Source organism: Rhinolophus ferrumequinum, chromosome 18 (assembly GCF_004115265.2).
Source record: "Rhinolophus ferrumequinum isolate MPI-CBG mRhiFer1 chromosome 18, mRhiFer1_v1.p, whole genome shotgun sequence".
Taxonomy (NCBI): Eukaryota; Metazoa; Chordata; class Mammalia; order Chiroptera; family Rhinolophidae; genus Rhinolophus; species Rhinolophus ferrumequinum.
The window spans coordinates 51,738,472-51,763,386 of record NC_046301.1 but is presented as its reverse complement, the minus strand read 5'-3'; the positions used below and the strand labels follow the sequence as shown (position 1 = coordinate 51,763,386).

At 50.8% G+C, this 24,915-nt stretch overlaps 1 protein-coding gene across 1 annotated transcript; it reads left to right on the top strand.

Moving 5' to 3' along the window:
- Positions 1-6: 6 nt before the first annotated feature.
- SUGP1 (SURP and G-patch domain containing 1) lies at positions 7-24,685 on the top strand. Its single transcript, XM_033135046.1, has 14 exons — positions 7-40; positions 1,713-1,884; positions 5,615-5,715; positions 6,769-6,969; positions 9,038-9,161; positions 9,487-9,587; positions 10,541-10,664; positions 17,366-17,721; positions 21,594-21,700; positions 22,460-22,637; positions 22,882-22,988; positions 23,597-23,742; positions 24,087-24,216; positions 24,525-24,685. Exons 1-14 carry the CDS (start codon positions 7-9, stop codon positions 24,549-24,551), a joined length of 1,908 nt encoding a protein of 635 aa, XP_032990937.1. The 3' UTR covers positions 24,552-24,685.
- Positions 24,686-24,915: the final 230 nt, after the last annotated feature.

Here is a 24,915-nt window from a genome sequence, read left to right as displayed (position 1 = left end):
GATTGGATGAGTCTCAAGATGGACAACCGGGATGTTGCAGGTAACATACCCCGCCTCCCCTCAAGCGCCTGCCTGGATCCCCGGGGCTACGCGTCACCGCTTCACCCTCGGGTCAGGCCTGCCTTAACCCGCCAGACCCTCACCTCAGCCTCGGGGCGGCACGAAGTGGCGGGTTCCTCACCTCCCGGTTCTCCCGAGACCCCAGACCCAGTTGCTGCCCCCTACCCTGGGCCTGATTTGCTGAGGGCGCCTGGCTTTCTCTAGAGGCCGCCCTGCATATGTGTCTGCCCTGCATTATTCTTCAGGGCTTCTGCGAGCTCCGCTCCTCGAAACAGCAGCAACCTTGGGCTGTCCTGCTCCCCTTTTCTAGCAGCTGCCGTCTGGCCTATGTGCTCCTTTCTGGAAAAGCTGCTTTCCCGAAATGGTTTCTGACATTAGTGGGTGCATACATTCCTGAGTCTTTCGAGCCCTATTTTACCACAAGCCTTGCCCGTTCCTCTCTCCCAGCCCTAGCCCCCTCAATATTGGGATGCATTCACCCATTCAGCAAATACTCACTGTGTGCCAGGCAGTGTGCTGGGCGCTAGGAATGCGTGGTAACCAAAAGAGGGTCCTCCCTTACTGAAGATTGCTTCTACTGGGGTATCAGGCAATGCACCAAGAGGAAATATTGACAGAGAGAGTTGTGTGAGGGAGTATGGGTTATGGCTGGAGGCTGCTAATACTGGGTGGTAAAGGAAGGCCTAAATTTTGAGCAGAAGACATTTGAAAGAAGGAGGCCTAGGAGGCAGAGCCTTCCACCCAGAAGGGGATGGCGAGTGCAAAGGCCTTGCCATTTTGCAGAATGTCAGAATGAAGTGGAAATGGGAAGGGGGGACTTTCTCTGGTAGGGCCTTGAAAATCGACTTTAAGAATTTGGATTTTATTCCAAGTCCCATGGGGAAACTTCGAGGTGTCTTCTCTATCTCCAAAGTTACCACCCGTGTCTGAAGACACCATCATCATTTGCTTGGAACCAGAGAGCCTCCTCTGTCTCCATGCTGCCTACGCACTCTCTCCAATCAGTAGCCAGAATGATCTTAAAAATAAAAATACATATTGGATCTTATCAGCTTAATACTCCCCTGTCACTTCCAAAAGACCTTAAAGTAAAACCCAGACTCCCTTTCTTGCACCCTTGTTCCTGGAACCGTTCGTTCTGGCCACATTGGACCGTTGCTGGTTGTTGGATTCACCAGGCTTCTTCCAGCCTTGGGTTTTTGGATCTGCCCCTTACTCTGCCCAGATCGCCCCCCATGTGGCTTTTCAGGAGGCTGGCTCTTTATCTTTCTGGTTTCAGCTTAAATGCCCCCTCTTCTAATAGTTATTTTTCTGGCTGTCCTAGCTATAGGTTCTCCTCTATTCTTCCTTACCCTTTCTTGGTTTCCAGCAGAGAGCTCTTACCACAATTTTGCAGCTACTTTTTATTACAAGTCTGTTGTCTTCCCAGCCAGAGGTGAGTCCACATAGGCCGAGGCTCTCTTGTTTAGCACCTAATACAGGATGTGGTACATTGCTCGGTGAATGTTTGCTGAATAAATGAACGAATGGATGTAGGAATGTCAATTTTAATGTCAGGCATTAAAATTGCTACAGGCAATTTTACTTTGCTACAGGCAGCAGCTGCTGGGCATGTTTATTAATCTAAAGATGGGCTTCTTTTCCCTCCCCAGGAAAGGCTAACCGATGGTTTGGGGTAGCTCCTCCCAAGTCTGGAAAAATGAACATGAACATCCTCCACCAGGAAGAGCTCATTGCTCAGAAGAAGCGGGAAATAGAAGCTAGAATGGAGCAGAAAGCCAAGCAGAATCAGGTGGCCAGCCCACAGCCCCCGCATCCTGGAGAGTAAGTGCCCTCAGGCTGGATTGGAATCTTAGAGGGTCACCCACAGAGGATTTTGCTTAAGAGAGCAGTCATGGTGTATCGGCACCCGGCCACAACCTGATTGTGCAAGGAGTGACACAGGTGCTTTCTTTCAGGAGACTTAATGTGGCAGGAGAGAAATGAAGGGTGTGTGGGGGCCCGGAGGATGGCCTGCCAAGTCTTTAACTCAGCAGTTATTTACTGCTGGCAAGCTGTGAACCAGGGCCTGGGGGTGTAGCACAGAGCAAAATCCCAGCCTCCATCTCAGCCCTTATGGGGCTCTACTAGCAAAGGGGGTGCCAGTTCTACCCCCAGAGCTGCCAGTGGGTAACATGAGGCAGTGTGTTCCCACTGTAGGGGTGTAGAAGAGGCTTTGCATTCAAAAGGCTCAGGCAGAGCCAGCCCATTGAGCGAGGAGAGAAAAGCCTGCCTGGCAGCTGGCAGAAATGGGGGAGAGCCCCTGTGTGAGACAGCCCAAGTGCTGCGCCAAAGGGGCTGTTCCAGAACCAGGTTGGGAGTAGTTTAGGCAGGGTTTCCTCCCACCTATCCTGAGAAACGCTGCAGGCACCCAAGAGTTTTGAGCACAGGTGTCAAATTCCACGAAATTCAGCCCGGAGACTGACAATCCAAGAGGCAACCCTGTCCTGTGTAATATGAAGTGTGGATCATGGTAACCCTCCACGAAGTTCTGTCCCCGTTCCCACCTTTTCTTACAGTCTGTGGCTTCTCCTGGAGGGCAGGATTTAGACCTTACTCCTGTTGGAACCCAGAGCCTGGCACCTCCAGGGTGCCCAGGAACATCCCCATGTTGAGTGATCTCAACATGGGTTGAGTGATCTGTCAGTGGGTGGGCTCTCGCCCCTGGGGTTATGTAAGGACTTGCACCAAGATGGAAAAGCCCTGTAGGATTGCTTCCAAGAAGGTCTTCTGGAGGCCGCTGGATCTCAGTGCCAGGATCAGGCAGCTAAAAGACAGCATCAGGTGGTGCGTGCGGGGTATAGGTTGCTATGCAAATAAATTGTAAAAACATCGAACACCAACAATTACATTTTCTTGCTGAAGAAACAGGAAACATTCAAGTTGCCTCAAGACAACCATTTCGATAATATTCCCTTTCTACATCTTTGGTTTGTTTCACGAAGTGTGATCAATTTCGTTGCTTTGTCCCTCCCCAGCCCCACCCCCGCCACTTTTTAAAAGAAAAGCTTTTCCCCACATTACAACTCTTTAGAACCTTCAGGTTTTAAGTTTTACTTATTCTTATTGAGATACAATTCACATGCCATAAAATTGACATTTTGCGATTTTTGGTATACTCACAGCATCGTGCAACCATCACCACGAATTCCAGAACATTTTTATCACCCCAAAGAGAAGCCTCATACCCATTAGCCGTCGCTCCTCATCCTCCCCCAGACCTCGGCAACCACTAATCTACTTTCTGTCTCTGTGGAGTTATCTATTCCGGATATTTCATATGATATTGTGGTCTCTTGTGTCTGGCTTCTTTCACTGGACATAATGCTTTCAAGTTTCATCATATTGTAGCGTGTGTCAGGACTTCATTTCGTTTTATGGCCAAATAATATTCCACTGTGAATGGGCCACGTATTATCTGTTGAGCAAAAGCCAGCCTTTTTAACAGCTGCGTAATCCCCCTACTGTGTGTTTCAGTGGTTTTCAAGTGGGATTCATTTGCTGGCTTGCTGTGCTGACGTCTTTGTTCGTCTTCCATCGTTCCCGCTTCCTTCCCGTCCCCCCTGAGGGACGTGCACACAGTGACGACGTGGCCCCGATCGCTAGGAGGCCCTGCTTGTTTAATGCCAAGGCTGATTAGCAGCAGAACCTTCTCTTTCCTATGAAATAACTTTTACTGCCTTTTTAAGAAACTTGAAAGATAATTTATAAACATGGTAGAAAATCTGGGTGAAGAAGAATAGAGGAAAATGAGGAGAAACCAAAATCGGTCATAACCCTGCAACCCAAAGACAAGTGCCGGTTGCATTTTGATAGGTTTTTCTAACAATTTTTAAAATTCAATTATATTTTCACATAAATAGGACCATACTGTAGATATTGTTGATAACGTGCCTTTTTGTTTTTCATTTAATGCTGCACTTGATTGCTTTGTCTCTAAAATTTTAACTCGTTAGGGCTGCTCCATCTGCCTTGTCGGACAACCAGTGCCCTTTGTTGACTAGTTGTTTCCATTTTTAGTTCTTTAGAACAGATTTCTAGAAGGATAAAACTTAATTTTAAAGGAAAAAAGACTGGTGGGCTCCTTGAGCTTTTACTAACTACAGTATTGAGTATGTCTGTATGTGGATTGTTACTCAGCCTTGAGGAGCAGTATATACAAGGGATTTCCAAGGTTGGGGCAGGATGGTATGATATAACAGAAAATGGAAGAAGTAGGCACATTCTATGATCATTGCCTTGTCTTTCTTTCTATTTCCAATTTAGGGGGCAAATCAAAGAAACCCACCAAAGTGTTGATAGTGGCTACTGTGAGGTGGGGAGGCTTGCATTTTTCTTTTTGTTTCCCTCCCCCCTTCTTTCGCCTTCCCTCCACTCCGGTTCAAGCCATTGTTTCTCAGTCTAGTTGTGTAGGACACAGCTCCCTGGCCCATGCTGGTATTGTGAGCCTTGCACACACACACACACACACACACCCCCACCAACTCAGGCAGTCTGTCGCCAGTCATCGGTCAGCCACTCACAGCAGCTTTTGCCGGCTGCCGGCCACTCACACTGGCTGCCGGCTGATCATGGCAGCACCCAGCCCGGGGTAGCCCACGGCAGCCCACGCCAACCTCTGGCTGCTGACGGCAGCCCAGCTCCAGGGAGAGCCATTGTTCACAATCTTAGCTGTAGAGGGCGCAGCTCACTGGCCCATGTGGGAATCGAACTGGCGACCTGTCTAGGAGCGCGATGTTCCAACCACCTGAGCCACAGGGCCGGCCCCTTTTTGCTTTCTATATTTCTGTTTTTTCCTACATTCCCATTTGTTCGTAATGAGCCTCTGTTACTTTTATGTTAGGGAGAAATGAATTTGAATTAAACATTCAAGCCGTTGGGTTTGCTATTGTGCTGATTTGTTAAAAATAGATTAATTTTTTTTTTAATTAAAACATACTGTTTGCAAAAAGAGAGACAAAATAAAAATAATAAAAATACATAATTCCCCTGTAATTCTCCTACCAAAAGATTGCTTTGGGTATTTTTTATGCATATGTGATCCCCGCAGAAGCGCTGGCCATCCCAGGCCCAGAGCTGCAGTCACAACATGTTATAGACACGCGCACGCACGCACGTGCTGTTTTGAAGAACTCTGAAGTCTAGCTGGGAAGACAGACGTGGGAGCCAATAACAGTCCAGATAATTAGTTAACAACAGGGATGATAGGTACTGTGCAGGAAGAGAGCAGATGGTTCTCAGCCATCTAGTTTAGGCCATTTGGACCTAGAGGGTCATTACTCTGGTAGAGCTGACATTAATATACGTAGCATTGCTTTGACTAGAACAAGATCGTTTCCTCCTTACTACCCTGAAGGTTCCTCTGTGCGCTCAGCAGACTCAGCAGTCCCCAGACATCTCTGGGGGCTGGTTTTGGGGGCCAACAGGTGAGCACTCGGGTGGATGTGGGGCCTAGATGGGCCAGGCATGCCCCAGCCCCTCCACTCGAGGCTCACCCTCTCTGTCTTCTGTCTAGAATTGCGAACGCACACAACTCTTCCATTTCCAACAAGTTTGCCAACGACGGCAGCTTCTTGCAGCAGTTTCTGAAGTTGCAGAAGGCGCAGACTAGCACAGGTGAATGCAGTCTCCCCCGTCCCATCTCCGCCTCCTCCTCCTCCTCCTGCTCTTCCTCCCGCTTCTCTTCCTCCTCTTCCTCCTCCTCCTCCTGCTTCTCTTCCTCCTCTTCCCGCTCACACTCATACTGCTGGCTCTCTCCCCTGGGGGTCCCTGGCTTCTCAGAAATGGCAGGTCCCACCTCAAACTTGTTCCTCTCATCCCAAGTTCATTGAGCACCCTCATTCCACTCATCCCCACACTAAACGCCCAGGGGGAGAGCGCAGACCCCCACCCTCAAGGTGTTCACCCTGTAAGAGGGGAGACAACCTAGCTTTCGATCCAGGGGTATAGGGGCCGGGACTCAGCAAGCTCCAGGGCTCTGGGACCGAGGCTCGGGTCAGCAGCAGCTCGGGTGAGGAATGGGGACCCCCTTTCATAGATGGAGAGCTCCCTGGCCCACAGGAGCCATGGGACATGCCAGGTGCGAGAATTATCGCCCTTGGGGAGCCCACTCATAACTATTGTGCAGTTTACCAGTCAGCTCATTTTTACCATAAGAAAGTTGCTGGTGAAACATCTGACCCTCAACCTTTGTCACGTTTCCTAGGGAATAGCTACAAAAGTTAACGCAAGGCCAAATTCACCCACACAGCGGGAGGAAAGGCTGGATGAGCCCTTCATCACAGGGTCTGTGTTTGGAAAGCCCAGAATAGGCCTGTTGCAGCTTGCCATTGACAACCAGAGGGAATGGTTGTAAGCGGAGTGAGGGATTCAGGTCTTCTCTGGAAGAGCCGGTGTCTCCCTGGGCTTTCAGTGAGGACAATAGGGGCTCCTCTGACCAGAGCTACTGCCCTGGGCTGGGTGACCACAAACAGTCATGCCTCTCTGAGCCTCAATGTCCTCATCTGTGAAATGGGGGTGGTGTCCTCTCTGAGTGACCACCACCCTCCAGGCGCTGTGCTGGACACTGAGGCTGCAGCCCCCAGGGACTGATGGCACTTGGGTGAGGCGGGAAGACAGAGAACGGTGTGCTGCAGCGCTGCAGCACAGCTATCCTTCCTTCTCCCCAAGATGCCCCGCCCAGTGTGCCCAATGCCCCGCCTCGAGTGCTGCCCCGCTCTGGGAAGAGGCCTCCTCTCATCGGCAGCCCACTGGGCCAGGTGAAGAACTACGTGCATGCCAAGCAGCTGCCCCTGGCCAGCCGCCCGAGTGTCTTCCAGTCTCCTGATGAGGACGAGGAAGAGGACTATGAGCAGTGGCTGGAGATCAAAGGTAAGGTGCGGAGGCTGCTGCCCTCCTACCCCTGCACTCCAGCTCCGCAGGTGGATCCATGGTCAGCGGGGAGAGCGCAGCCAGGAGAACAGGGTCCGCCAGGCCTCCAGGATGAGCCCAGGGCGAGGGTGTGGCTCTCTGGAGTGGGGGGGGGGGGTGGGCTGGAGTAAAGGAAGGGGATGGGAGGGGAACTCTCCGAGGGGGGCACGAAAGGGATGCAGAGTGGGGGCTTCATCCTGGGAGCCCCGGGACCCCCCGTCCAGTCTGGGAGCTGGTCTCTAGCCAGGCCAGGGCCATCGTCAGGGAGCGTTCAGTCGCGCCCTCCTCGCCGGACATGAGAAGAGGACCTGCCATAGCTCCCCAGCTTGGTTACATGCCCCCGAGGCCCGGAAGCCCACTCCTTCATGTGGTTGCCTGTCCCTGCCAGTTTGAGCCAGAGGTGTGAGCCTGCAGGTTGGAGAGTTCGCTCTCCTGCCCAGGGGAGGATGGTTACTGACCTTGGGGAAGCCAGCCCAGGCCCCGTGTTCCAGGAAGATAGGACGGGGGTTGTGGCACTCCTCGTGTGTCCAGCCCCATCCACCTTCACGAGACTTCAGTGCCACCTGAGCCCTGTGGAGTCCTGGGCCACCTCTGCCCAGGCTCGTTGGCACAGGCTTGTTACCTGGTCCATGAGGACAGACAAGTGACCATATGGTCTGCTGTGACAGCCTCTAGACCCCTTGCTCTGGTTGAGGGTGCCAGCTTCAGACCGTGCATCTGAGCAGATCAGTGGCCAACCTCGAACCCTGGAACCCCCAGGGACGGTGTGTTTCCTCAGAGAGGTGCCCTGGCAGCTTCGACAGTACCCTGCCAGGAACCACCGCTTTGCACGGAGCAGCAAATGTCTTGAGGCCTGTTAGGCCTGCTGTTGATGAGGCCTCAGAAGAACACCTGTGCTTGTACATGGTGACCAGGTCAGGGTCATTGTGAGGAACGTGGGGGGAGGGTGAGACTGGGGAAAAGTTAAGACATTCCCAAGAATGTCCCTGGGATCTCTTGAGGGTCCTCTTTGAGCCACATGTACCTCCCCCCCACACCCGCTCTCCCAGCTTCCTGGCAGCCCAAGCAACAAAGGGAATAAGATTGACCACAGGCTTGGTGTTTAGCCCCATTGCCAAGAGGAGCAAGTGTTCCCAGGCACGGACTGACAGCAAGAACTTCCTCCCGGGAAGTCATGTCATAAAAAGGACATGACTATATAGTGGCTGACATACAGCCTCAGGTTGGGCCAGTGAAAAGTACAAAAGCGAGTTCCACGTGGCTCCAAGGGGAGGCTAATACAAACACAAAAACGTGTTACCATAGCTCCGGTCACTGCGAAGGCCCCAAGGGAACGATTAAGCTCTTTGCAGTGAGCAGCCCTGGTCCCCAGATGGTGGTCTGGAAACACTTCACTCATGGAAACCAGGACTTCTTGGAGGAATGGCTGGCTCTAGGTCTGGGCAGGAAGTTACGAGATGCTCCTGGAGCACCCCGTTTCAGCAGATAGCGAGGAGGCCAGCAAGATTCCCAGGGTCACGTCCAGAGACCTCATGAGCCAGCTGAAGAGGCTCCACCAGCCACAGAGGGGACAGTTGAGCCTCTATGACGACATTAATTGCAGTGGATTGAAACACCCAATGTGTTTAAATCAGAGTGTGTAATGATATTTTAAAAGAATTTTCACCTTTGAAGGATGACAGGGAACCAATTTATTATACTGAACAGTATATGAAGAAAAGACTTGAGCATTCCAAACAAACGGGGGAGGCTGGCTATGTTTTCCAACGTCTCCCTTCCAGATGGGGGATCGGCTTGGCCTCTGGGAGGCTCACACACTTCTCTCCCATCCAGTGTGTCTCGTGAAGACGGTTTAGACCAACTCCCCCCTCGTCACAGTGCTTTGTGCATGGACCCCGGACGCCTGACAACCTCCTGCATTTCACCCTCTTCTCCCCCCACCCCTCTGTCCTTGTGGTTCATAGAGAGAGTGTGCCTGTTGACTGTGGGGTGTGTGAGTTGAACCCCAGTACTGACAGCCTCCTTAAAGTTTCACCCCCAGAGGGAGTCGAGACTCGGAAAGTGATAGAGAAATTGGCCCGCTTTGTGGCAGAAGGAGGCCCCGAGTTAGAAAAAGTAGCTATGGAGAACTACAAGGATAACCCGGCATTTTCGTAAGTATCTCTGGGAGGGGAAAGCCACTGCTATTTAATGTTCTTGCCCCACGGTAGTACATGCAGGCGTTCTGTAAATCCCTAGTCGTGACTGAAGCCTGCCGGGGCTGGGTGCTTGCTTGCTTTTGCGGGCCAGACGCCGTCCCTTACACTTTCTGACTCATACTAGAGGTTGCAAAGGGCTCCGGTGTGACACAGAGACTTACTTTTGGGCCCTATCAAGGTGTCTCTGCTTGCCAGCTTGCTTGTGTGTCATATGTCTTCAACAGCCACACAGCTCACACCCATCCGCATCACTCTTCCTCTGTTTTGCAAAATTCTTCAGGTTTTTACACGATAAGAATAGCAGGGAATTCCTCTACTACAGAAAGAAGGTGGCTGAGATAAGAAAGGAAGCGCAAAAGTTACAGACGGCCTCTCAGAAAGGTAGGTGGGTGGGGGTGGTGGGAGGTTCTGGGGAGGCATGTGGGCGAACTGCACCCCACATGGAATCAAGAGTTCCTGGTGGCATGGCGTGGCTCTGACAGCCGAGGTCTGTGCCCTACCAGGCAGCTGTGGTCAGCTGCAGCTGCTACCACCATCCTCTCCAGTGCTCTGGGAAGTGAGGGGAGATCTGAGGGCCAAGGTCAAGGTCGTGTTCAGGAGCTCAGCCCTGTACATGCAAAGGGGGCAGAGGGAAGGAGTGTTTGTCTTTTGGTTCCTGGTCATTTAACAAGTGTCACTGAGTGCCTGCCATGTGTCAGACTTTGAGGGTACCTAGAGACAAAGGTAGTGCCTGGCACTTGGGGTGGGGGCCCGAGGGGGACCAGGAGACAGAAAAAATCATCTGGTAAGATCCTGGATGGATGAGTATCGGGATGGGGGAAAGTACTGGGTGGTCTCCAGCTGTAATGAAAATCCCAGCCAAGTGCTGGTGGGTGGTGGGGATTCACGTTCAGGCCTGACGTAGGCCACAGGGGTCAGTCCTTCGTGTCGCCTGTGGCCCTCTGCCCTGACCTCCCCAGGAGAGGAGGGCCAGGCCCGTATCACCATGTGACCTGGTTGGGCAGCCTTGGGCAGGAAGACGGAAGTGGGGGCTCCCATCTCCCCTCCAGCCTGGACGCAGACCTTCCTTCACATTCTGTTCCCATGTACCAGCATGTGTCCAAGGCCCCCCAAGATCTACGGGGTGGGAAGGGGCGGGGGGGGGGTTGGTGTTTGAGATATGTTGTAGTATTAACTCTGGTGTTTGGTCCCAGTGCAGTAATCTGATTCCCATTTGCCTGTTTTTCTTTGCATTGTTCCTAAAATAAACCCCTCTCGTTGCCCATGGGGTTCTTAGCAGAAATTAGGCTGTTGGGTGTGGTGAGTTGAGCTCAGTACTGACAGCCTGCTTAAAGTTTCACCCCCAGAGGATGAAGAAGTCAAGAACCTTGCAGAAAAGTTGGCCAGGTTCATAGCGGACGGGGGTCCCGAGGTGGAAACCATCGCCCTCCAGAACAACCGCGAGAACCAGGCATTCAGGTAAGGGGGGGACCCACCAGGGAGGTGACCGCTCACCATGGTCCCAGGGTCTGTCCTGCCCCCCCCACCCCCCACCGAGGAAACAGGCTTGGCATGGTCCTGAGACAGGCTAGGGTCCCCCAGCAAGAAGCTCGCAAGACTGGGACTTAGGTCCCGGAGCTTCTGGCCCTAGAGCCAGCCTTGCCACACGACGGGCACTTCCTACGTGCACATGGGTACCCTAAATTGTCTGTGAGGTAGGTGTGCGGGGGCCTTTGGTGGCTTGTGTTTTCCCAGGTGTCTCACTGAGAGTCTCGAGCACTTGTCCGGCTCCCTTTACAACAGAGAGAGTAGCCCCAGGCTGGGGGCAGGCCAGGCCCTGGCGCAGAACCTCACAGAACTGTGCTGCTCGCCGTGTGAGACCCTTCTTAGGGTCTCATCTTTACCACCAGGGGAACAGCAGGAAAGCAGGGAATGTAGTACTTCAGGCTTCGGGGAGTAGGAACCCCCAGCCTGTGTGTAGCTTCCATGGAGCGGGTGGGACAAGCAGCCTGGCCCTCCTTCTGTCCCTAGCTATGAAATCACACCCCCAACCCCTCAGGCTGGGTCTGTTCACCTGCTCATTCACTCACTGGTGGGGCTATAGCGCCTGCTCTTTGCCAGGGAGGGGAGGGGCAGGTGCCACTGCGAGGCCGGCCCAGCAGAGGCTTGTGAGGTGGACACTGAACCCCGCACGGGGTGAGGCACCTGTGAGGACACTTTTGGCCACGAGTGATACAAGTCCCCACTCAGTCAGTGGGGACGTGCAGGAGCAGCAGCCATCTGGGCTGGTTGATTCAGCAGCTGTACATGCCATCAGGGCCTCGGGAAAAAGGAAGTGGGAGTGGATGCCGGGCAGGCAGCCAGTCGTTGTCTCCTACGTGTGAGCCAGCATGAGCTAGACTCAGAACAGAGAAGGGCATCCAGAGGGACCACCACGTAGGAGTAAAGCAGCTGAGATGGCAGGCACTGCGCCAGTGTGTGGGGTGCACATGGGCCATGGAGGCGGGCACAGCTAGGTCCCAGAGGGCGCAGGGGTTCACTGAGAGCCTTTGGAGGGTGTGCATAGGGAGGGATGGGGTCAGCTAGTCTTCCAGGGTCACTGGCCACAGTTGTGGAGGGTGATCAGACATGCCAGGTCTAGGGTTGAGGCAGAGGTGGGTAGGGGAGGACTGCTGAGGTGTTCGGGCATCCCTTGTGGGGGCTGTGGGTGTGGGGGTCTGGAGCTTAGGAGACCCAGGATCTCTTCAGGACATCATGATACCTGCCACCCCTCTGCACCACCCTCTAAAGTATCTACTTTAGAGTCGACCTTAAGTCACTGCACCTTTTTTTTCATTTACCTAAGTAAGTATATTTAAACAGGAAACTTAGCTTACTGTCGCTCCTCTTAAGTGGAACTCTATCTCAGGCAAAGTGGGTGAGCTTATGGCATCCTGTCCAAGTCCGCAAGCCCCGGTGGCTCTCCTTGATCAGAGGGTCCAGAGCTCGGCAGCTATGGCTCAGCCCCTGGGGGTCAAGAAGTCCTGTCAGTGCAGGCGGCTCCAGGCCCTGCGTCGCTAGCATATACCCAGCTTGTCGGTTGTGGCTGTGACGGAGGCCTGGACGTGGCAAGGGAAGAGAGCCAGGGGTGAGGAGGGAGCGTGGGGCGCCCGGGGGAGAAGTGGCTGAAGGGGAGTCATGGTCTGGGAACGCAGTCGGCACTCCGCACACTGGGGAGGAATGAGTGGGGCCAGGCCTGGGCAGAGTGTGCCAGATCGTACCACAGGGACCGTTTAATCCTTAGTGGGATCAGGTGTGAGGCAGCTAGCTCCTCTCTCTGAGATCACACAGCCCCCTCGTGTTCCTGCTGCTCTTGCCCTTCCCTGCCCTTTGGGTTCCCCAGCAGCTGTGTGTTTTGGAAAACAGTCTGTAATAATTGTTCACCCATTCCTTTGATCAATCACCCCACTTCTGTCCCCAGAAACAATGTTAAAGACAGTATTGTCCGTAGCCACGAAAAATTAATGACACATTGAATGTCCAGCCCCCGTGGGCTAGACTATAACTGCATCTGTAATACATCCCCCATGTGAACCACTTTTTCTTGACAACAACCTGGGGCGCTGGCCTCACACGAGGAAAACAAGGCAAGGAGGCTGCTCGGTGGAGGTGCCTTTCCTACCACTCTCCACCGCATTCCAACGGGAAAGTCTTAGGTCGTCAAGTTAAGGCATTTTTTGAAAATCGGGAGACAGCAACTAGAACCACAGCTCAGTTTAAATCTGCACTGAAAAAAAGGACTAGAAGGAAAGACACCAAAGTGTTAACTTTGGTTAACTCCGGGGGCAGGATCACTCCAACCTGAGGAACGATCTCCTAAAAGCCTGTGTTCCCACTATTGTCCCTACTTCCTCCCTAACCCCTGACAACCACTGATCTTTTAACGGACTTGGTAGCTTTGTCTTTTTTAGAATGTCATGTAATTGGGATCATGTAGTACCGTGTTTCCCCGAAAATAAGACCTAGCCGGACCATCAGCTCTAATGCAGCTTTTGGAGCAAAAATTAATATAAGACGCGATCTTATATATTATAATATATAAGATCGCGTCTTATATTTTATATTACATTACATTACATTAATTACATTACATTACTTTACATTGACCCGGTCTTACATTATATTACAATAAGACTGGGTCTTATATTATTTTTTTGCTCCAGAAGACGCATTAGAGCTGATGGCCCCGCTAGGTCTTATATTTGAGGAAACATGGTATGTAGCCTTTTCAGATTGGCTTCCTTTGCTTAGTAATACGCATTTAAGGTTCCTCATGTCTTTTCATGTCTTGGTAGCTTATTTCTTTTTAGCACTGAATAATATTCCGTTATCTGGATGACCTAAGTTTATCCATCGCCTACTGTAGGACATCTTGGTTGCTTCCAAGTTTTGGCAATTACAAAGGAAGCTTTTATAAACATCCGTAGGCAGGTTTTTGTGTGGACATAAATTTTTATCTTTAGGGTAAATACCAAGAAGTATGATTGCTGGATCGTATGGTATATTTAGTTTTATAAGAAACCTTCCAAAGTGGCTGTACCCTGTACATTCCCGTGGCAATGAAAGAGTTCCTGTAGTTCCATATCCTGTCCGGCATTTGGTGTTGTCAGTGCTCTAGATTTTGGCCATTTTAGTAGGTGTGTAGTGGTATCTCGTTGTTTTAATTTACGTTTCCCTGACTACATATGATGTGGAGCATCTTCTCATATGCTTATTTGCCATCTATAAATCTTTGCTAAGCTATACATTAAGGTTATTGGTCCATTGAATAACAGTTTTTATCAGATGTGTCTTTTGCAGAGCACTTTTTAATTTTAAGTTTCTTTCTTGGATCATGTCTTTGATGTTGTACCTAAAAAGTCATTTCCATGCCCAAGGTCATTTAGGTTTTCTCCTGTTATCTTCTAGGTGTTTTATATATTTCCATTTTACATTTAGGTCTCTGATCCAGTTTTAGTTAAGTTTTGTGAAGGGTATGAGGTTTGTGTCAAGATTTTTTTTTTTTTTTTTTTTTGCATGAGGATGTCCACTTCCAGCACCATTTGTTGAAAAGACTGTCTTTGCTTCATTGTTTTGCCTTTGCTCCTTTGTAAAAGGTCAGTTGACTATATGGATCCATTTCTGGGTCCTTTATATTGTTCTATTTATCAGCTTGTCTATTTTTTACCAGTGTCACACTGCCTTGAAGTCAGATAGTGTTAGTCTTCCAACTTTGTTCTTCTTCAGTAGTATGTTGACTATTTTGGGTCTTTTGTCTCTGTATTTAAATTTTGGAATCATTTTGTAATGATCTACAAAATAACTTGGCTGGGATCTTGATTGGAATTTCACAGAATCTAGAAATAGAGTTAGGAAGAACTGACATCTTGACAATATAATATTGAGTCTTCCTATCCATGAACATGGAATATCTCTTTATTTAATTAGTTCTTCATGAATTCATTCTTCAGAGTTTTGTAGTTTTCTTCGTATAGATCTTACACATATTTTGTTAGACTTCTAGCTAAGTATTTCATATTTTGGGATGCTTAGGTAAATGGTATTGTGTTTTAAATTTCAAATTCCACATGTTCATTACTAGTATATAGGAAAATGATTCACTTCTGTGTATTAACCTTGTGTTCTGCAACCTTGCTATAATAGCTTATTAGTTAGGAGTTTTTTTGTCTATTCTTTGGTGCTTTTTTCCCTCCACAGACAATGATGTCATTTGCAAACAAAGACAGTTTTACTTCTTCCTTCTCAATTAGTATACCTATTTCCTTTTCTCATCTTTTGAATTTGCTAGGACTTCCAGTAAGATGTTGAAAAGCATTGGTGAGGTGGCATATTCTTGCCTTGTTCTTGTTCTTAGTGGGAAAGCTTCCAAGTTTCTCCCCATTAAGTATGATGTTAGCTGTGAGTGTTTTTGTAAATACTCTATCAAGTTGAGGAAGTTTGCCTCTATTCCTAGTTTACTGAGAGTTTTTATCATGAATGGGTGTTGGATTTTATCAAATGCTTTTTCTGCAGCTATTGTTATGATTGTGTGGTTTTTATTTTTTAGCCTGTTGATGTGCCAGGTTACATTACTTTATTTTCAAATGTTCAACCAGCCTTATATGCCTGGAATAAGTCCCACTTGGTTGTGGTGTATAATTCTTTTTATACATTCATAGATACAATTTACTAATATTTTGTTGAGGATTTTTGCGTCTATATTCATGAGAGATGTTAGTCTGTAGTTTTCTTGTAATATCTTTGTCTAGTTTTTATATTAGGGTACTTGAATGAGTTAGGAAGTATTCTCTCTGCTTCTATCCTCTGAAAGGGATTGTAGAGAATTGGTATAATTTCTTCCTTAAATGTTTGGTAGAATTCACCAGTGAACTCCTGGTCATGATGCTCTCTGTTTTGGAAGGTTGTCAATTACCAACTGGACTTCTTTAATAGAAATAGACCTATTCAGGTTGTCTATTTCTTTTTTATTTTTTTTCTTTTTATTGGGGAATATTGGGGAACTGTGTTTTTCCAGGACCCATCAGTCATTGTCCTTCAAACTAGTTGTGGAGGGTGCAGCTCAGAGCCAAGTCCAGTCACCATTTTCAATCTTAGTTGCAGGGAGCACAGCCCACCATCCCATGCGGGAATTGAACCAGCAACCTTGTTGTTAAGAGTTTGCGCTCTGACCAACTGAGCCATCTGGCTGTCCCTCCAGCAGTTCAGTGGCAGCTCGTTGTCTTCAATCTAGTTATGGAGGGCACAGCTCACTGGCCCTTGTGGGAATTGAACCGGCAACCCTGTTGTTCAGAGCTCACGCTCTAACCAACTGAGCCATGCGTCCGCCCCCAGATTGTCTATTTCTGTGTGAGTTTTAGCAGGTTGTGTCTTTTCAAGTAATTGGTCCATTTCATCTGGGTTATCAAATTTTTGGGTGTAGAGTTGTTCATAGTAATCCTTTATTATCCTTTTAATATCTGTAGGATCTGTAGTGATGTCCCCTCTTTCATTTCCATTCGTAATTTGTATCCTTTTTTCTTAGTTAGCCTGGCTAGAGACTTAGCAATTTTTGAAAAAATTCTTATTTCCTTTAATTTTTACAAATGTCCCTTACTGGGCTTTCTCAAGGATGTACATGTGTGTACCATGATCCAAGAAGATGCTGCCATCTCCTTGTCCCTCCATCTCACCATAGGTACCAATATTAGTGGGGATGGGGGTCCTTCCACCCCTATTTCGGTTCTCATGTAGACACATAGAAACAATCTGTGGGGTTTCTTTCTGCTGTCTCTCTTGTGCAAAAGGAATTTACAGCGTCTTGGAGTCTACATGTTGCTTCTGTAGCACAGCATTGTGCCATGACTGCCCCTTCAGGTTCATGGGTGCAGGTCTAGCTCCTTGTTGAGAGTTGTATAACCCAGGTTGTGCACAGGTTTTGTTTTGTGGAGCTGGCCTGTGATTCTTCCCTCTGGTGTGGACCCCAGAGGTGGGACTGTGGGCTCAGGACATGTATGGTCTGAGAGATGCCGGGCAGGTACAGAGGGAGCTATAGCCTTTGCCAGCTCTGAACCCAGCAGCACCAGCTCTGAGCTTGGATTGGGGGGACAGAGGGGACTCCTGGCTTCCAGCAAGGTGGGAGCTTCTGCCCTTGGGTTGGAGTCCAGGTCCTTTCTGGTCCGACGTTCAGTGTCGTCTTGACGCCATTTGCTGTCAGCACTTCAGGGATACATCAGAGAAGCGCAAATGTGCTGAGCTGTCCAGTTTGGGGCAAATCCTGCCCTTTCTGATGCCAGGTGTCTCTCGCACTTCAGGATGTCTTGGTTTGGAGGCCCTGGTGCTCATTTAGGACAGCAGGGGAAGAGCTTCATGGAGCTTGGGGCAGGTCTGAGGGAGCCGTCCCCTTTTCCTTGTAAGCAGTTGATCAATAACAGTGCGACAGACACTGCACAAAGAAGGGATGGGGGCTTGGTATGTCCCTTGGCATCATGACAGGTTGAGGCATGTCACACTGTTCCTCAAGTTTGGGCCACCAGAGCCGGTAGCCAGTGAGGCCTGGCAGGGCTGGAGGTCATGGTGGAGACCCTGGCCGACTGGGGGTGCCTACACAAGGTCCATGTTGCTCCTGACCCAGCTGATGGTGTGCCCCCCACTCTACTTTGCAGCTTTCTGTACGAACCCAGCAGCCAGGGGTACAAGTACTACCGCCAAAAGCTGGAGGAGTTCCGGAAAGCAAGGGCGGGCCCCACAGGCATCCACACAGCACCTGACCTCTGCCTGCAACGCAGACCGCCTCCTGAGACCCCGATAGGGTCTCTGCCCCCCACCGCCGCCTGCCCTGCCTCATCTGCCCCCTCACCCACTGTCACCCCGGCGCCATCTGCCCTCGGGAAGCCAGCCACGACAGCAACCGTGAAGAGGAAGCGAAAGAGCCGATGGGGGCCTGAGGAAGACAAAGTGGAGCTCCCCCCCGCCGAGCTGGTGCAGAGGGACGTGGACGCCTCCCCCTCGCCTCTGTCAGGTGGGCTCTGTCAGGAGGTTTGGCGTCTTTAACTGTGCATCAGGTTTTCAGAGTTCATCTGTGTTGTAGCACGTGTCAGAACTTCCCTCCTTTCTGTGGCTGAATAGTATTCCATTGTGGGGGTTGACTGCACTTTTTTCATCCGTCATCTGTTGTTGGACACTTGGGTTGTTTCCCCCTTTTGGCAGTTGCTACTAGTGCTCCTGTGAACATGTGTGTTCAAGTACTATTTGGATCCCTGATTTCAGTTCTCTTGTATGTATGCCAAGGAGTGGGATTGCTGGGTCATGTGATGATTCTACGTTTCACTTTTTAAGGAACCACCAAACTTCTTTACAGCAGCTGCAGCATTTTATGTTCCCTCCAGCAAAGCACAAGAGTTGCAATCTCTCCACTTCCTCGCCTCACTATAGCCATCCTAGTAGGTGTAAAGTGGAATCACATTGTAGGTTTGATTTGCATTTCCCTAATGACTAATGGTGTTGGGCATTTTTCCATGTGCTTATTGGTCATTTACATACCGTGTTTCCCCGAAAATAAGACCTATCCCGAAAATAAGCCCCAGTTAAGATCGTCAGCCAGACGGACACATTTAGACGGACACATTTATGACGATGTTCCAGAAGAAGGTGACATGACTGTATTTGAATACAGGTAGATTATTGTACATGAAAAAATAAGACATCACCTGAAAATATGCCCTAACACGTCTTTTGGAGCAAAAATTAATACAAGACCTGCTCTTATTTTCGGGGAAATACGGTATAAGACCCAGTCTTATTTTCGGGGAAACACTGGCTTGTTTGGAGAAATGTCTATTTTAGTCCTTTGCCATTTTAAAATTGGGTTGTTTTGCTTTTTGTTGGTGAGTTTTAGGAGTTCTCTATGTATTCTGGATATTATCCCCAGTTTAGTTACATTATTTGCAAACATTTTCTCTCATTCTATGGGTTGTCTTTTCATCCTGCACAAAAGTTTTAAATTTTATGAAGTTCAATTTATTTTTTCGTTTGTTGCCTGTGATTTTGGTGTCGTATTTAAAACCATAGCCAAATCCAATGTCATGAAGATTTGCCCCTATGTTTTCTTCTAAAAGTTTTATAGTTTTAGCTCTTAAATTTAGGTCTTTGATCCACTTTATGTTAATTTTTATATATGATATAAAGTAAGGGTCCAACTTCATTCTTTTGCATATGGATATCCAGTTGTCCCAGCACCATTTGTTGAAGAAACTGTTCTTTTCCTATTAAATGGTCTTGACACCCTTGTCAAAAGTCAGTTGACCATAGGAGTAAAGGTTTATTTCTGAGCCCTATCCTATTACACTGGTCTGTATGTCTATCTTTATGCCAGTACTACAGTGTTTTGATCACTGTCCCTTTTCTTTTTCAAGGTTTGGCTGTTGGGGTCCCTTGATTTTTCATATGGATTTTCAGATAGACTTTTCCATTTCTGCGAAAAACACTGCTGGTATTTTGATAGGGGTTGCATTGAATCTATAGATTGCTTTGTGTAGTACTGACATGTTAACAATATTTAAGTCTTCCAACCTGTGAACACTGGATGTCTCTCCATTTACTTAAGTCGTCTTTATTTTGTTCCAACATATTTTGTAGTATTTGTTGTACAAGCCTTGCACCTCCTCGTTTAAATGTATTCCTAAAGAATGGTTTATTCTTTCTGACGCTATTGTAAATGAAATTGTTGTTCGGTACATAGTGTTGTTCAGTCCTCATTCCTTACCGATCTTCTGTTTAGATGTCCTATCCATTATTAAAAATGGGGTATTGACGTCTCCAACTGCTGTCGTAGAACTATTTCTCCCTTCAATTTTGTCAACTTTTGCTTCATATTTCTCGGGTTTCTATTGTTAGGTGTGTATTTGTTTTCTTTCTGTATCAAACTTTTGTCGATATATAACACCCTTCTTTGTCTCTTGTAATCTTTTGTAGACTTAAAGTTTATTTTGTCAGATACTACCCTGCTTCCCTGAAAATAAGACCTCGCCAGACAATTAGCTCTAATGCGTCTTTTGGAGCAAAAATTAATATAAGACCCAGTCTTATTTTACTGTAATATAAGACCCGGTCTTATGATATTATAAGACCCGGTCTCATATACCATAAGACCGGGTCTTATATTAATTTTTGTTCCAAAAGACGCATTAGAGCTGATTGTCCGGCTAGGTCTTATTTTCAGGGAAACACAGTAGTATAGCCTTCCCAGCTCTCTATTGGTTATTGTTTTGCATGGAATTGGTTTTTCCATCCTTTCACTTTCAACATTTTCGCGTCTTTGTATCTAAAGCTAGTCTCTTATAGAGAGCACATCAATAGATCCTATTGTCTTTCTTAAGCTTTAAAGTACTTCAATTTCACTCTTGTCATGGAAAGCTCAGGATATGAGCTATAATCACAACCATTGCCACTACCATTACCTCCCTGACAGCATATGAGGGAAGGCCGAATCCACTTGGGGGAGGGAGGTCTGTTATCTTTACATTCTGCAGGTAAAAATGGGTGACTGAGAGAGGCATCCCAGGCTGTCTAACAGCCGCCACCCTCTCCCCCGCATAGCCTGCAAGGGAAGGCAGCCCCCCCAGGTCCCATGGCTGACCTGCTGCCCCTGCCTGTCCAGCTCTAAGGGTGTTTCCTTGCTCAGTGCTCCCCTGGCCCGAGGAGAAAAACTGCTATTGAAAGGTTCTAGGACTCACCGAGACTCTAGATAGCATCTCCACCTGGTGCTGAGGGTGCCTGGGACGGGAGTGTCGCTCAGGTGGAAGCCTGGTGGCAGGGGCACAGGAGGTGCTCAGATGTGAGTGCTGCTTTGACCCACGCACACCCATCTTGGAGACAGGTCCCTAAGGTCTGGCCGCGTCCCTGCTGAGGAAGATGCCTCCCCCGTCTAGTGGAGGAGCACAGGCTGCCAAGTCTCAGGTCCAGGTTCAAGTCCCTCTGGCCTACGCCAGCCCCAGGGGAGCATGGGCTGCCCTCACCCACGTGCTCACGGGTGAAGAGGAACTTGTAGGCATGCTCAGACCTGGGCCTCCTTTCCTTCTCCATGGGCCCCCCACATCCTTTGAGGAGGGATCGGTGTGCAGTCCTGGGGTCACAGAGCACCTGCACGTGGTTCTTGCTGACAAAGCCCCAACCCTGGGGAGCTGGAGGATCCAGCTCACTCCACCCTCCCAGAGGGGCCTCTGCATCCCCTCCACCCAGCTTCTCCCCCAGGAAGCCACCGCCTGAGGGCTGGTTGTTTCCACCATCCAGATGGGCTGTCACAGCGTCTTCACATGGATCAGTGCTATTGGCTCCAGCCAAGCTCCGAAGTGGATGCCAAATGAAATGTCAGTTGCTGGGAGGACGGTCGGCTGCCTCCCCAGAAGGAGCTGACAGAGCCTCACAGCTGAGTCTTACACAAGACTCCAAACCAGTGTGTCTCTGCACTGGATGTCTGTCTGCCACAGGGCCTCCTGCCAAGAACCAGTGTGTGAGAATGTGCGTGTGTACACACACGTGCTCATCTCTGCTCTCATGGCTCAGGCTCTGCAAAGTCCCCACCATGTCACCCATTAGCCGTGTGACCGTGAGTGAGACCCCTGACTTCTTAAGTTCTGGTGTCAGCATCTGCAACATGGGGACATAGGGCCTCTCTGGAGAGGGCACGTGGGGATGAAACTGGGTGCACGTGACGGAGCAAGGCGTGACTCCTACCGTCATCACGTGACACACGATACTAACTGACCTGCCGTGTGGGCCCTGCTGTGCGCGCCAGGTGCCACAGGGATTGTCAACGTGTGGACTCTGTACCACACACAGGAGCAAGGCCAGGCCCACGTGTCCTTCACTGACTAGTCTGTGTCTTGTTTCCAGTTCAGGACCTCAAGGGGCTCGGCTACGAGAAGGGGAAGCCCGTGGGTCTGGTGGGCGTCACAGAGCTGTCCGACGCCCAGAAGAAGCAGCTGAAGGAGCAGCAGGAGGTAAGGCCAGGCGACGGTGAGGCAGGTTCCACTGCGGCTGGCAGTGGCTCGTCGCCCCATACGGTGCAGTGGTCACAGGGTCAGCGGAACAGCTTCTGGGCAGGCAGTCCCCCTGTCAATGACATGCCAACCCCCGAGGGCCCTCCCCAGCCTGCAGCTGGACCCAAAGCTCAGGCTTCGTCACGCTGGCCTGTCATCCCCTGAGGCTGGTGTCCCACAGCTACTCTGTATGGTGCTCGTGGACCGTTCCCACTCAGTAGTTTCTGCTTAAGTTTTCTGTTCGGTTTCCTCCAGCATCCAGTGCAGGGCAGGCCAGGCTAGCACTGGGCGCCCCGAGTAATGTGGCAGTATTGAGCATTGTTGCTGTGAGGGCCAGTTCGGCCTCTCCCCTGCTTCCCTGGGAAACCAGAGGCGCTGACTTGTCAATCCTTGGGGCTCACTCCAGCCACCTCCTCCAGGCTAGCAGCCCTGTCATGTCACCTTTGACCTTCCCAGAGGTCAGGAGCCTGCGTTTCTCTCATTCAGTCCATGGCAACAGTGCCCAGCTCTGGGTGAGGCAGAGAGGGGCCTCCCTGCTCAGCACAGGGACTCAGGGCATCAGGACAGGTCCTGGCACAGGACTCGGTGCCTTGGTGAGCACTTGCTCCAAGCCCTGCTCACAGGCCCGCCCCCAGGGGAGCCCCAGCACGCACAGGGGAGGTTCAGGCCCTTGCCGTGCACATGTGCAGCCCTGCTCACAGCATGTCGTGCTGCCCACAGATGCAGCAGATGTATGATATGATCATGCAGCACAAGCGTGCAATGCAGGACATGCAGCTGCTGTGGGAGAAGGCGCTGCAGCAGCACCAGCACGGCTACGACAGCGATGAGGAGGTGGACAGCGAGCTGGGCACCTGGGAGCACCAGCTACGGCGCATGGAGATGGATAAGACTCGGGGTGCGCTGAGGCACCAAGCCTGAGGTGTGGGGGGTGTGGCCGTGTGCGCGCAGGAAGCCCCACTCACCTGCTGCCTGTAAAGCCTCGGGTACAAGACCGGCCTCTCTGTGTGTGTTTCCTCAGTGCTAAAAGGAGTGGTGCTAGGCTGCCTGGGGGAGCAGGGTTTGGGTCAGGGTCTCCAGCTGCCTCCCTCCCCTGAGGCCGCTTCCCCCTTTCTCCTCTCACCTTTCCTGCCTCTCGGCAGAGTGGGCCGAACAGCTGACGAAGATGGGACGGGGCAAGCATTTCATTGGAGACTTCCTGCCACCGGATGAGCTGGAGAAGTTCATGGAGACCTTCAAGGCCCTAAAGGTGAACGGGGAGTCCCCAGGCATCAGCCCTCCTGGGGACCTGTCCAGCAGGAGGAGTCAGACCATCTTCCGAGGGAGGCATTTGTTCATGGTGGACGCCATCCATGCGGGCAATTCACAAATAGCAGCCCAGCTGCTGTTTTAGAAGCATTTCCCGGGGCTTCGGGGAATTCTTCATCCAGTGGAGCCAATTAAGTGCAGTGTGCAGGCAAAGCGTTTCTCAGGCAGAAGCCCCCATGGACGGGCTCCTCAGAACAAGAGCTCAGCATTCCCCGTGTGCACAAGGAGAGACAGCCGACGGGCACGAAGCCTCATCCCCTCGTTGACCATGGCTTCTTTTGCACTCTCTTGCACTCTCTGTAAACCCGGGCTTTTCTTTGCTGGTGAACCGTGAATCTTGCATGCGGTAAAGGAGGCCTCTGTGACCGTCACCTTGCCCTCCGACTTGGCTGTCAGGGAGCTCTAAGTGTGGCCCTGGGGACCTTGAGGAGGAGGAGCGTGGTCTGACCTAGTGGAGGTGGCAGAGGGGCAGGTGGGCCCAGCCAGTGGCCAGTGAGGCCGTGGGGGCATTTCTGGGGCCGTGGGGGTGACCAGCACTTGGCCCTGCAGGAGGGCCGGGAGCCCGACTACTCTGAGTACAAGGAGTTCAAGCTGACGGTGGAGAACATCGGCTACCAGATGCTGATGAAGATGGGCTGGAAGGAGGGCGACGGGCTGGGCTCCGAGGGCCAGGGCATCAAGAACCCAGTCAACAAGTGAGTGTGGCCCCCAATTCGCAGTGGGGGTGGGTGGTCCCAAACAGACGCAGACCCAGGACCGGGGTTCAGTCCTGCCCCTGGGCCGGAGTCCGGGGCCTGGCTGTAAACTCGGGTGGCCAGGCCATCTCAGGCGCTCCCCTCCTCTCTGTGCGGGGCGTGTCCTACGTATATGTTCCCCAGCCCAGTACACCTGTATGACCTCCACAGCCCCACGTAGAACTGCTATTGCTCCTGGACCCAGGTGGGCGGGTGAGGCCTCCTGCCGCGGTTCAGGCCCCACAGCCCCTCTCCTGCCAGCGTCAGCCGCTCCCCTGCTCACATGGCCCCGTCATCCCCTGCAGGGGCACCACTACAGTGGACGGCGCCGGCTTTGGCATTGACCGGCCAGCCGAGCTCTCCAAGGAGGACGATGAGTACGAAGCTTTCCGCAAGAGGATGATGCTGGCCTACCGCTTCCGGCCCAATCCCTTGGTACATGCACCCCCGTCCCCCACATTGCTTCAGCTGGGCCGCTGGTTCCTCACTGGTACCTCGCCATCCACGGTGGTGAGGCGGCAGTGCCGGTAACAGAAGTGTCCCTCCTTCCCCATTCCAGCTGTGCCAGGTCTCGCCAGCTACCCCACCACCACTCCAACTGCATTTGAGCTCCTCCTTCCTCCCCAAAGCCTTCCCATTTCAAGGATGTGAACTCAGCTGCCTCTAGAAGGTTCTGGATGGAAGCAACTGCCATCTGTCTTTAGCGTTAACCTGCTCCCCTTTTATCTTTTTGCCTCCCACAGAACAACCCCAGACGGCCTTACTACTGAGTATTCTGGAGAAACACAAACGTCCTTTCCAGACGACTAACCGAGTGTTCTTGGACTGTGGAATGTTCCAGGCTGCGTTTCTGCCTGCCCTTTGTTGTCTCGAGTATTATACTGTGTATTAAAGTCCCAGTGCTTGCCCATCGTGGGAGCCTGGTCCTGCCATCTCCAGAAACCACTCTATTTCTTAGCAGCTGGGCTGGGCTGGGCAGTTGAAGACGCTGTCATGAAGGCTCCCTACTGCCTGAGGAATCCCAGAGCACCATGTGGCCCTTAGTCTGCTGTGGGGTCTCCATCCTCCACCAGCCTGGGTTGTGGTTGAAGGGAGGGCTGGCCAGTCAGATTTGGCCACAGGCCTGGGGGTGGG